General features: G+C 40.5%; 1 protein-coding gene across 32 annotated transcripts in view; it reads right to left on the minus strand.

Moving 5' to 3' along the window:
- The window catches only part of SDCCAG8 (SHH signaling and ciliogenesis regulator SDCCAG8), a 222,798-nt gene that overhangs the window by 159,694 nt on the left and 48,991 nt on the right, over nucleotides 1–14,113 (minus strand). For all 32 annotated transcript variants that reach the window (XR_011434148.1, XR_011434146.1, XR_011434143.1 and 29 more), the window contains exon 10: nucleotides 5,286–5,438. Coding sequence is in view for 21 of the 32 variants with exons in the window: in XM_070255718.1 (XP_070111819.1) it covers nucleotides 5,286–5,438 (153 nt within the window). In the remaining 11 variants the exon portion in view is untranslated. The remainder of the gene's footprint in view (nucleotides 1–5,285; nucleotides 5,439–14,113) is intronic.

Raw genomic sequence — 14,113 nt, forward strand, 5'->3', positions numbered from 1 at the left:
AAAGCAAAGGGCCCTGGTAGCTATTTTCTAATTTAGAAGGTAGATGTATTAATTAACTTTTCTGGGGGTTGTGAATTGTATATTTGACTTATAGTTGTTTACATGTACTTCTTATCATCAAAAGCTTGGCTACAAATTTAACTTGCAATTAAATTACTTTTATTGATATCAAGCTATGAACTATCCTTATGCATAGTGCAATCTGAACCTAAAATTAAAGGTCAAAAGAAGTTAAACGTAACAAATCAAAAATATTAATTTAATTTCCTTAATTTAAAAATTCAAGTTCATGAGTCTCTGTATTATGAATGTGTAATCATAGCTCTTCTGGAACCACGCAACAGCAACAAACTTTAATTACCAGCTACTAAAAATCATACTGTATGTGGAGATAGATGCTATGGGAAACATAGTAACATTGTGTGGTTTTTGAAGTAAATACACAGACATTTATTTTGCTAATTGTGAATTCTGAGTCAGTTTCTATTATAAAGCATGTAACAAATCGCACTCTTTCCATATGATTCCCCCCTCTGCCACCTATCATTTCTTTCCTCTGCCCACTACCTGTCTGCTCCCTCCTGTCACCCACTTCCTGAGGCCTCCTCTCCTGCTGTCATACCTTCTTTTTCCCCATGCCCACCATCTGGAAGTCAACATTACACCACAGGAGCTTCTCCACCCACATCTGTTGCAGAGACAGAAGTAACACAGACAGCTGCAACACTGCTGGATGCCCAGGGCGTTGACATCAGCTAAGTCCTTTAAACTTTGACAGGGGCAGCAAGAGACAAGGACACCCCAGTTGGGAAAGCCTGATAGAAATCTCTACACAAGAGCAGTCCCTAGTGTTCTGAGCATGGTGAAAGGCAGTTCTCCCTATAGAAGAGGAACAAGAATTAAGGATTCGAGCGATGGGCTACTATCAAGGGAGCCCACTGAGAAAACGTGTGGGCCTCGGGGCATTCAATAAAGACAGGATGGATGACTGATTGAACCAGCAAACCTAGGGGCTCAGTGCAGCCAAGGACCATGACTGAAGATGACAAACAAACTCACAGCAGGTACTGTTTGTGGCGGAATGGCTCAAAATCTGTCTGGGTAGAAGGCATCTGTTCTAGAGCTTTCCACACAAATGAAATTTAAGAAGAAGGAGTAAGAAGAAAGGAAAGAAGTAAAAATAATAAAAAGAAAGGAAGAAAATCTAGAAGTCCCGCACGCATTCCTCATTGCTAGGAAAGCAGTGGTCCTCGTTCTAGCACAGAGTACAGACGCCCCAGTGTCGGGGTGCATTAACGTTACTGTCCTGTGCTGGGCAGCGGATAGACTGTCTCTCTTTCAATCTCCTTAAAGAAGGAATTATATGGGATTCATTTTCAGTTGAAAAAAGAAGGTTCAGAAAATTAAGTAATTTGCCCAAATTCATTCGAGCTAATAAATAAAAAGTAAAGCTGTGCTTTATTTTCAAATCTGTCTGCTTTCACTAACACGAAGTTCCAGGAACTCCGTCCAGTAGGCCACTTCTCTCTTTCTCTAGAGTAAGAACGATAATCGCCACAAGCTAAAATCTACTAAATGCCCACTCGAAGCCAGGTATTATATTAGGTACTTTCAAAACTAGCTTAATCCTGTCAACTCCCATTTTTTACTACTCTGAAGGCCTCTTTCTGCCACATCCTGTGAGAGCACTTCTCTCAGTGCTGGGGCCACACTCAGCTCTTCATTCAGACATCAAATGTCAGCCAGGGCTTACTGGGGGCCAAACGACTCAGACTCAGAAAAACATTGTGTACCTGTTGCCACCTTTATTCATGAAATAATTAGCAGGATGAGAAAGATGTTCTGTTACATATGAAAGCACCTGGAGCGCTGCCTGGCACGTTTCAGCCTTCCTTTGTTCTTTCTTATCAGGAATTCTCATCCACATATTTTTATAACTACTCAGCAAGGCAAAAGCTTTCCACTAAACAACCCAGATAATAAAAATCTCCTGGGTGTGAACGATAGCTGGTCTTTGCTATTGATATCATTTTCTCTGACACAGACACAGTTCACAACTTTACCTCCCTTCACACCTTATTCATGCTGGTGAGAACCAGCATTCCTTCCCCCATACTCTGCATTTCTGAATCCTACTCATTCTTCAAAGCTCAGCTAAAACCCCACCTTCTCCACAAAGCCTTCCATGATCTCTTGCAGACAGGGATCTGTTTGGACCCTCTGAATTCTCGGCATTTGAGTCAGACCTCTCCAATGGCACAGGGCCTTGCTTCCTCCCCTTGTTTTACAATCATCCATTCAACAAATATCTATTGAGCACGTTTTTGTGAGAGGGTTGTGCCAAGCAATGAGGATGTTAACAGACCACACATTCAAGGGACACATAGTAAATGAGAGGAGACAGACAATTCAACAAGAATTTGCAATCCACTAAATTATGGGGGCCCACAGGAGAGGCTCCCCATTATCTTTGGGAGGTTGTGAGAGGATGTGGTATGAAGAAGAACTCTGGAGGGTCAGTCAGAGAGGGCAGAGGAAGATTCCCCTAGGCAGGGGGCAAAGCACAAGCAAAATCCTGAAATGAAAAAACGTATGGCAGATTGGTATGTTGGTATGTTTGAGAAAGTGCAAGAAAAGTGAAGGGAGGTGAGACTGGAGAGCCAAAGAGAGGAAGAAAAATATAGAAACTTAATGCTACACTTAAGGATCTAAATTTTATCCAAGTGGTTGCAGGGAGACATGAAAGGATTTGAAAGCAAGAGAATGACATGTTGACATGTGCATTTTAGAAAGATCACCCTGGTTGTGGTTTAGAGAACAGATGAGAAGGAGGTGAGACTGGAAGCGAGGAGACCACTGGGGCTATAGGAATCATCCACAGTCAGATACGGATAGCAGTGGGATGGAGAGACAGGGCAATGTAAAACTCCTGGAGGTCTGACTCTCTAGAACTGGGTGACTAAATGATGCATAGGGCGAGGGAGAGGGGGAGACAAGGGTGACAGCAAGCGCTTCCCCTGCAAGGGGAAAGATGGGAAGCTGGTTTGGGAGCTCACTAGAGAGCTAAAGATTTAGGAATTAATACCATATATGAAATGAAAGCCACAGTAGTGCTAAAGACACTAAGTCTAAAGTTCTCTGCTAAACTCTAGAGCCTTCGACAGCTGCTTTCTGGATGAGTGTCTTTCATTGTCTCAAAGGCACTTGAAATTCAGAGTAACTTAAAAAGCACACACCGTCATTCTCCCAAATCAAGAATAGAGATTCAGAGAAATTAAGGAAAGAGAATCTTTTAAGAATAAAAACTTAAAAATATTCCCTAAAAATAGCACAAGGACGTCTTCAGCAAACATAGCAGTGTAACTTCATTGACCGTGGGCACAGAAGCTGAAATGCAGTCGCTGAAGGGTGAATGCGAGATGGGAAAATAAAGGCAGCACATAGGGATGGATCTTTCCAGAAACTTGACTGTTAAGGGGAAGAGAAAGGAGGGAGATAGAACTACTGAGGTGACGTCCAACCTTGGCTGCACACTGAACTCGCCTGGGCAACTTTAAACAATACTGATACCTGGATCCTGCCCCCAGACAGCTTCACATAAGTGGTTTGAGGTGCAGACTGGGCAATGAGATTTCCGGAACTACTGTGTAGCCAAGATTGAGAGACTGTTTCTTTCAACAGGTGAGAGGAATTTGAGAGTATTTTCCTGATGACAAGGAAGAGGCTGTAGGGAAGGAAAGTCTGAAGATTCAGAAGGGAGGGGGAACGAATGGAACAAGGGCCCTGAGGTGGTGGACGACGATGGGATCCAGAGCAAGAGAAAAGAAGCAGGATTACGCCTCTCCCATTCTGACAGGGTTGGGATGCAGGTCAAAGTTTACTTTGAGCCAGAGGTGAGGGGGAAAATAAATAGTTGAAGTGGTTATCACCTAATGGCTTCAATTTTCTTCATTAGGTAAGTAAGACTGTCTGCTGAGAATGAGAGGAAAAGCGGTACAGCAGAGAATGTGAGGGGACTAACAGTGATTTGAAATAGTCAACAAAAAATAGGTCCAAGATACCATCCCTTCCCACCTGGACTACCATAATTCCCTCCCACCCGATCTCCAGGCATTTATTCTGCTTCTCCTTCCAATCTCTTGACAGACGATTTTCCTCAAATATAAATGCCATCATGACACTGCCCAATTTAAAGCCATTCAATGGCTTTCCAACACTTTTTGGATAAAGTTTAACATCCTTCACTTGGATTTTAAGGCCATTCATGATTTGGTCCCTGCACACTTCTCCAAACTCATCTCCCATTATTCTGTCCCTCACTTCCTACGCTCCAGCCACCTGGCCTTCTCTAAATTCCTAGGAAGTACGATACTTTCCACCTTTAGAGTCTTGGGGGTATTTTTTTCCTGGGTCTGAAGCTCATCGTCTCAACTTCTTACCTGACGGCTTCTACTCAACCCTTTGGAGACTCATTTTCAAAATCTCTTCTCAGGAAAGTCTTTCATGACTGCCCAGACTGGGTCATGTTGACCTGTTATACTTTCTCACAGTATGCTATACTGTACCTTCATGCCTTTGTCACAGTGGTAATTAAAAACTCATTTACGGAAGGAAGCGTTTAATGTCTACCTCTCCCACTAGTCTGTAAACTTCAGGAGGGAACCTCATGGGTCCTGTGACTGCCACACTCCCACATTCCAGTTTGTTACTGTTTTCAAACACTGCCCATTTCATGGTCTCTGTTCCTTTCACCTTTAATTTCTCCCTTCCATTTATTCACCTGGTTATGGTCATTATTCATCTTGAAATTTGTAAGAACCTATTTGTACAGGGTACATAATCACTTTTTCTTGGTTACTTGGTTTCTTGTAAATGTTTTATTTTCTGCAAGTCTAATTTGGGAGTGGGCATGAAGTAGGGGAGTCATCTGTCTTTGATTTAGCCAAGGTAGAAATAAAATCGGATATCTGCAGGGCACCTGCTCCCCTCTGACCAACAGGAGAGACAGAATTAAGAGGAACGACAGGATTAAAGCAAATTTCACAATTTCATATGATGGAATCTAATGGATTATTTTATCTGGAAGGGTCAGGGAATATCACTTTTACTGAGAAATATATGGAAAAATAGAAAATTTTTATGAGCTTTAAGTTATAAGAAATTTGACTACTTACAAGGTTTTAAAATTTAAAGTTCATTCAAGAATTGCAGCCTACAGAATCATCAATGACATCAGCACAAACATTTCTTCTGCAATGTGGGTAACAAATTGGATCCTTAAGTACCTTTGACGCAATATCCTCCCTTTCTTTTGTTATTTCATTTTTCATCATCTCTTTCTCAGAGGCCCTTTTCTCTTGCTGAGATGCAAGCTCTTTTTCAAGTCGTTCGGTCTGCCTCTCCAGTTCACTCTTCAACTGCTCACACTGGATTAAAGCCTGCCGGAAACAGACAGTGAAATGGAGCTTAGAATTTGGAAAAATAAAGGGAAAACGAGACAATTAAGTTTTAATTTTGTTTAAAATAGTTAAAACACACTATAAAGTCAAGTAGAATAATTTTCTATTTCTTAACACCACTTACTAATCTAAAACAGTATTCAGATACTACATGTGTTCAGATATTTCAATTTTCATAATTAAGGCTATATTAATTTATCAACTAACAAAATTCAGGTAGTGCACTTTGATGAGAGCCACTGATGAATCAGAATTATAAAAAAGGGGATCAGAAAAAGGAAGTGTTCTAGCATTTTCAGTTATATATCATGTTTATACACAAGAAATATATAAGTACTAAATTTGACTGATTTTTCATTTGCTCATGCTTAAAAATTATTTGAACACTTTAAATGATAAATAGATTTAAAATAATCTCAGTTTAAAAATAAGTCCCAATAAAATTAAAGTGCTTAGCACAGAAAATCTGAATCATTCTATGGTGTCTTAGTTTTTATCCCAGTGGCTCTAATCTACAATATCTCCCTCACCCAACCTCTATTTTCCCTTGAATTGGTAGCAAGAAACTCAAATCTCTTATGACTTACATACTGTGTAATTATAAATTTGACAGTCACTTTTGTTGTTAATAGAGACAGAAATTGTCTCAGTAAGCACTATAAGTTTCATGTATAGCCATGCTTCTCTCTGGTGAAAGCAATAATAAATACAGACAAATGTCTAGGATATATGAATTTTCCTCTCTTCCTCTGGAAAGCACTAAACTCCAATTTCTTGTAAACTCTTCTCAAAAGTTTCTGTACTCCTTGGCACAAAGTATGGGGGTAAAATTCAATTGTGTCAGATTAACAGATAAGGAAATACGATGACTAAAAATGATTCTCCTAGGGAGTCAGTCCCAAGTCCAATTCCAGATGAGAATGCCTGGAAAAGAACATTTTAAAAGAAATGAAAAAGCATAATTTTTCTATAATTTAAGCCCCAGGAGCTTGAAATATTATGAGTTAGAGACTTTCGTGCTTCAGAATATAATTGCTCTTGTGAAAAATATTTTATATGAACCTAAAATATGTTCATAACTTTTGCTGATATAATGACCATTATTGGCATGAAAGAATAAAATGATCATTGACTATAAACCAATATACCCAATCAGAAGGTTTTTAATTGAACAAAGACTCAGAGCTAACATTATTAACTATAGGAACAGTGGAAGGGACTGCTGCAGATCTAAAGATCAGGCTATGGGAATAAAAAGAATCAATCCAAAGAAGGCAGTCAACTCGGGAACAGTAAAGGATCCTGACAGGATAGGAGGCCTGATGCCGAGATAAGATGAGAGAAAGCGCTGAAACACAGCCACTGCTGAAGCCTTGGTTTGTCGGTGGCCTTCTCTCTACTTGGACTAGCCACCCCCAATGATGAAGGAAGTATGAAAGCAGTAATGAAACAATGAATGAAGACACTACATTAAAAACTGGTTATGGACTTCTCTTGGTGTGTGACCAATGACTCCATATCATAAAATAGCATTTACTTCTATTCGTTTTGATTTTAATACATACGCCCCGCCACAATGAAGAGAATATTAAGATTTAATAACACTTGGAATTAGAAAAGTGGTTTAATCTTTCTAAAGATATCTCTCTTATAATGGACCTCACATACTAGAATATTTGGTTCTACTAAACAAATATTTATACACTATTTCCATTAAAGCTTTTCCTTTTAATTCTACGGCTCCCTCTCCTACTTTCTAGAATCCCAGCTGACTCAGTATCCCTGATCATACTCCTCTAACCATGCAGTAAAGGAATAACTGAATTCTCCAAGGCTAGGTCAGTCAATGGTCAATTACCACTAACTGATAGATCTTCATGGGTGATCAAGCCAATTTGGGGCCTGTGGCTGCCATTTCTCCCTAGAATTCCCAAAGTGTTGGCTTCTCTCTTTCCTGGAGTGCAGCCCCTTTCTTGATGGAAATGCTTGTAGGTCTTGGGAAGTTGAGGAATTACACTTTCTCCCCACCTAGTAGACTCAATCCATAAAAGACCTTCTCTCTTCCAGGAAATTTCTTTATTTGTGGTCATTCTATGCTGGCCACATTAACACCTTTTTCAAAACATAATTTATTGGGCTTGATATTCCCAGTCCTAGTTTTATTAAACCAAGAAGTATACATTATTATCTTAATGGGGTCAAAACATTTTCCAAAACAAATTTATGTCTAGTCAACTCAATTTTTAAAATAGAAAAACTATTTTAGGACATATAAAAGTCCTTCTTAACTGCTAGGGTTAGGTTCCTAGAAATCCTTGTGATAGAAGAATTCATGATTAAAGAATTAAAGATCTTATGAGAAATATAGAGTTCATACTTGTGAATGTAAACTTAAAAACTTATGAAAATGTTTTTATTTTTATGAAATAAAGCCCACAAAATAAAAATGATTATCAATGAATTTTAGCTTATGAATAATGCATAATATTGATTTTAACTTATAAACGCTTGCTTACTAGAAACCTATCAGTCAGTCTATCCCTACCTCCCATTTTCAAGATATTTATAATTTGTTTTTGTTTTGTGGCAGATATTGTACATATCAAGAAGCATTACTTTCTATGACTGTGCCTGCAATCAAATACACAATGCTTTTCTGATTTTCTTTCCAGTTTTCTAATTCTTGCCTTTCTGATTCTGCTGTAGTCCAAGAAAAACGATAATTGGGATACTTAAAAAGGAAAAAAAAGTTTTGGGGACATTTATTCAACCTACCAGGTTGGTATTTTTTAAAAACTCTTCAGAGGGTTATCTCATCTGAGATTATGCTGATGGTAACCTCACGTCGAAGTCAACATTTCCCTTCAAACAGAAGCAGGCAGGTCTCAGGCCTGCTTAACCTGGCATCTTGTAGCTTTCCCAAGGCATCGCTACAGGAGCCTCTACTCCACCCTCAGTTATTCCCAGGTTATTTTTTTTTTCTCTTTTAATATTATCCCCTGTTGTAACGACTTGCAATTTTCAAAGATAAACAAAAACATTTACTGAGCTCTTACTACTTGCCAGATACTTTACTAAATGGCTTATAAGGATTAATTTATTTATACAAGGATTAATTTATTTAAGCCCTTCAGTAAATTTTAAGTGGTTCCTATCACTCAGTTGAAGAAACAGGCTTTGAGACAGTAAATAATTTGCCCAAGATCACAGATCTGGAAAGCGGCAGAGTAGGCATTTGATCCAAGGTAGTTTCACAACTGACTCTATGTTTGGCATTCTAACTTTCTTATGTTATAAATTTATTTTCTTATAAAATCCTCAGGTGTTTCCACTGCCACTATAAATATAAATACATAATACAAAAAAATTCCTTCTGCTTCCTTAGCATGCAATGTACAAAGTGGACACTAGATGGCAACAAATGTCAAGGAACTATAAGAACAAAGTAACCATTACAGAGCCCAGTAATCAAGGGTTTGATTCTAAAATTAAAATACGTATGCCATCTCACTTTTTACTCTCAGAAAGCAAAATTCCTAATGTGCTTTACCATACCTTAGAGATATAAACTACTAGACCGGCACTGCATTTTGTAAACTGCCTAGAACTCCATCCTTGCATTATTACTAGTCCAGTGAAAAATTCTATGGATTCACAATACACAATAGCCTCTCTAGTTCTCAACTGTTAAATTTTGAAAATCACTATTACTAAAATTCACATTACTATGTAAAGTTAATAACTGACTTTAATTCAACAACCATTTACTGTGCAGTTAATATGTAACCAGCCATGTGGGGAATACACTGATAGATGTCACAGACCTGACTTTTAAGGTCTTTTAGTAGAGCGAGCTACATAAACAGCTACCAGAATTATACACAGCATCAGCAGGAACACAGAGGATGAAGAGATTAAACAAGATTCAGACAGAAGGGGCTGGGGAAACTTCTAGGAAGACTGTTAGCTGAGTTGAGCCTCATCGGCTGAATAGAGATTTCACAGATAAATACAGTGCAGAAAATATAGCGTTAACAAATTCAAATGGTCAACTGTAGGTCACGTTCTGGAAATAGCAGAGATTATATTAAAGAGTGTAGTAAAAGATAAGGCTAGAAAAGTTAGAGTGGGGCCACACTGTGAAAGATCTGGAAGACCATGCTAAGGAATCTGTCGTTCATTCTACTGCAAGAGGAGAGCTACCTGAACAGGCAAATCTGCACTTCAGGAAGACTTTGGCTGCAAGGAGAAAGATATGCTGCAATTGGAAGAGACCCGGGGACACCAACTAGAATGCTATTGCAACAGTCTGCACAGGGTGCATCAGAGCATCTACTCAGAGGAATGGAGGGCAGGCATAGCTCAGTAAGGGACTCCGAAGAGAGAGGGAGAGCTTGGTAACTGACTGGATGTAGAGAGTGAGAGATAGGGAGGAGCCAAGATATTTTAAAGGACGCAGACCAGGGCTGTTGGTAAGACGATGATGCCATTGTCTGAAAAAGATAATACAGAAAATGGTAGAAGGAAAAGGAGTGGTGGACAGGAAGGTGGAGAAAATTAACAAGTTGCTTGTGCAGAGTTTCAGATCCTGGTGGCAAATCATCCATATAAAGAGGTCTAGTAGCAGCAAGAAATGTAGGCCTGAGGCTCGGGAGAGCTATCAGAGCTCAAGACATAACATAGGAGTGTTCAAATGAAGGTGACGGTCTGGCCATGAGAGGAGAGAATGGATCCCAGAAACCAGCACAACATGGGTGGAGGCCAGGAACTGACTCGGAGGAAAGTCTGCATTAAAGGCTTGTGGAAAAAAGTGAAAAGAGACTTGAGAGGAGTAGAGAGGAGCAATATAAAGAGGACCCACAAGAGTAAAACATCAGATAAATCACGAGAAAGGGATGATATGTTACGATAGACAGTTAATGGCTTGCACAACCGCAGAGTCTGAGTCAACTGAGGAATGAGATGAGCTCACTGGGTTTAGTAATCTGGAAGTGACTTGGGAGCACTCCATGAGCATTCAGCTGCAGGAAATCAGAACACAGTTTGTTGAAAGCCCGACTGTGATGTGTTCAGGAGTGAACAGAAAGTGACAAGGGTAGAGGCCTGTTCGAAAAGGTCTGCCAGTGAAACGATGGTGAGATGGCAGCAAGTTAAGTGGAAGCTGATCAAGGGCAGGCTGCTCTGTTTGTTCAAACAAGAATAACAGCTGCAGATAGGATGAGGGAGAAAAATAGGATGAGGAAGACGGAAGGACAGAAGACACAAGAAAGACGTGATGACAAACGGCTCAGGGCCCAAAACCCTAGAAGTAGGAGATATCAAGAACTTAGAGAAAGAGACCCATCCTGGGAAGTAAGGGGGCCAGATGCACAAGAAAAAGGTGAGTAGAAGACACATTTGAGGGATGAGGAGGTGCTGAAGAGGCTCTTGTCAGTTGGTCGTGATCTCAATACAGTGGGTCATCTACTGAGAGTGAGGTGGTAAGAGTAGAGTTGGGGAAGGGAAGAGTGGAGTTCCTGTCTATAGATAAGGGAGTTAACTGCAAAAAAAGAATTGCTAAACAGCACCTATACCCATTGAAGGCAACCAGGATTATCTCCTGTGGAATTTGTTCCCGGGCTTTCTTAAATAGCTTTCTTCAGCCGTGCTTGATAGGCTGAAAGCAGCAATAGAAAAAAAAGTGTGATTGGGCTTAACTTTCACTGGACACTGGCAAAGTGAGTAAACTAGAAAGATAAGAATACAGGAATTCTAGGGTGTTAGTGAGAAAATAGATTGCAATTCCCTTAGTCAGTGGATATTTACTGAGTCACTATTACACACCAAGCACTATGCAAGATGCTAGGGATTTCATAGTGAACAAGATGGATATGTTCCTCCCTGCCAGAGATTTTAAAGTTTAATGAAAGATATAGACAAATAAACAATAACAATACATTTTGATAAAGGCTTTAATAAAGAGTGATTCTCAACAAGGTGCAATCCTCCAACCCCAGGGGACATTTGGCAATGTCTGGAGACATTTTCAGTTGTCAGAACTTGGGGGAGAGGGGTGTGCTACTGGAATCTAGTGGGTAGAGACCAGAGATGCTGCTAAACATCCTAAAATATGGAGGATAACCTAAGAAACAAAGAATTATGCGGCCCAAATTGTCAACAGTGCCAAGACTGAGAAACACTGCTAAAAAGCACATAAGATGTACATCAAATCTAGGATGGAAGATCAAAGATTTTCCAGAGAGACTGGCATGTAAACTAAGATCTGAAGGATGGAGAAAATATGCAGGCAGTGGGGGAGAAGAATCTGCATGACATGTACAAAGACTCGGAAGCTGGGAAAAGCATGGCATAATCAGGGGGATTAATGGTCATCACCACCAGCACCACTATTTATTCAAAATGCAGTTCTCATGAAAACCCTAGAAGTCAGATATTATTTCTATTTTACAGATGAGAAAAAATGAAGGCATAGAGAATTAAACAACTTGCCCTAGGTCACAAGCTAGTGAATGGTGGGGCTGAAAGTTGACTCTAAGTCTGGTTAATTCTAATAAGACCAGGCCCAACCTCTGAAGTCGACTGGCTTTCCAAGCTGATGGTGGCTGAGTCTGCTGGAGGAGAGTCACAAGTGGCAGTGAAGGGTTAAAAGGAAGCATGTTCTCCCAGACCTTATAAGGCTCTGAAAGAGTCTGAAGATTATCCTGAAGGCAGTGGGAAATCCCTGAAAGACTTTAAATCAGGGAGTCACATGATCAGATCTGCCCTGAAGCAAGATCACTTTCTGGCTGCAGTGTAGGGAATGAGCGAAGGAAAGGAGACAAGGCTGTTGTAATTCATAAATCCAGACGTTACAGGGGGCCTGAACAAGAAAGGTGACAGTGAGGAAAGAATTCAGGAAAACTCCAGAAACTAAGATTTGTACTCAGTGATTGGTTGGAAGTAAGGAATGAAGGAGAGGATTCAGGTTCCGGTTAGGGCATGTTAGTGGACAAAGGTGCCATTCAGTGAGGAGAGGACACAGCAGTTTTGGGGAAGTGAACACAATGAGTTCAATCTGGGATTGTAAAATTCATATTTAAAAGGAAAGAGTAGAAGATCAGCCTGGAGACAACAGAGAAAACGAGATATGAGAGGAGGCTGACGAACTAGAGGCAGAAATGAAGACACAGAGTAGATTTAACTGGGATAGGGAGAAAAGCAAATCTCTGGTCAAAGCGAGCAGTTTCAGAGTCTAAGATCTGATGGACACTTCAGTTCACAGGGGAGTTACAGCAGAGTAGGGAAAAAACAATAGAATTAACGAAGCCAAAGTGTGTTGGGACCAAGGTGTTGCATATATTAACAATACGGATGTTGAAACGTTTAAGGATGATGAAAGGAGGTAAGGTGGAGGGCGCTGTAGACTGAATGTTTGTGCCTCTCCAAAGTTCACACATTGAAACACAACCCTCAATGTGACGGTATTTGGAGCTGGGGCCTTTGGGAGGTGATTAGGTCATGGAAGTAGAGCCCTCATGAATGGGATTAGTGCCATATAAAAGAAGCCCCAGAGAGACCCCTCACCCCTTTCGCCCTGTGAGGGGACAGTGAGAAGGCAGACCTGAAACCGGGATCTCACCAGACACAGAACCTGCCAGTGCCTTATCCTGGACTCCCAGCCTCTAGACCTGCGAGAAATAAGTATCTGTGGTTTAAGCCCCCCAGTCTGTGGTACTTCTGTCATGGCAGCCTGAGTGGACAAAGACAAGAGGGAAACGGGTTAGACGCTAAAGCTCTTAAAAAGGGTCAAAGGGGGCTGGCCCCGTGGCCGAGTGGTTAAGTCTGTGCGCTCCGCTGCAGGCGGCCCAGTGTTTCGTTGGTTCGAATCCTGGGCACGGACATGGCACTGCTCATCAGACCACGCTGAGGCAGCGTCCCACATGCTACAACTAGAAGGACCCACAACGAAGAATATGCAACTATGTACTGGGGGGCTTTGGGGAGAAAAAGGAAAAATAAAAAATCTTTAAAAAAAAAAAAAGGGTCAAAGATTCCATAACTATTTTATAAACCCGAATAATAAAATGCAGGATTTTGTTTTTAAAAAAGTGTCAAAGAGTGTCTTCTAGATTGAGAGTTTATAATGACTAAGATTAAGGAGAAGAGAGACAACGCTGATCTCAAAGAGGAATGAGAACTGAAAGTAGGTGCCAAAACAAAGGCCTAGACACGGCAGTTAAGAGCGAGGCGAATGCTGCTTCCTCTGTCGCAGCACATGAGAGGAAATGAGTGACAAAGGGCCTTTGCTGGGGGTTGAGGATCATGAGATCATTAAGGGATAGCAGAGCTCAGTACAAATGAAGAAACAGGAGTGTTTCAGGAAACAATAAAGACGTTAGGGAGTTTGGTCAGAACCAACGTAAGGTTTAGAAGACACAGGGGCATTAGTAATGAAAACAGTGAGAGTTAAATGGTCTGGGAAGAGTTAGGGATGCACTGGATAGAGACAAACGGATAAGCAATGACTGAGAAGAGGCTTAATACAGAGTTGAATAGCCCAGTATAACACTACTGCTACTATACGGCTTAGACTAACGGTATCCAACAGAACTTTCTGTGATGATCGAAATGTTCTGTATCTGCACTGTCCAACACAGTAATCAATAGCTGCATTT

Source organism: Equus caballus, chromosome 30 (assembly GCF_041296265.1).
Source record: "Equus caballus isolate H_3958 breed thoroughbred chromosome 30, TB-T2T, whole genome shotgun sequence".
Lineage (NCBI taxonomy): Eukaryota > Metazoa > Chordata > Mammalia > Perissodactyla > Equidae > Equus > Equus caballus.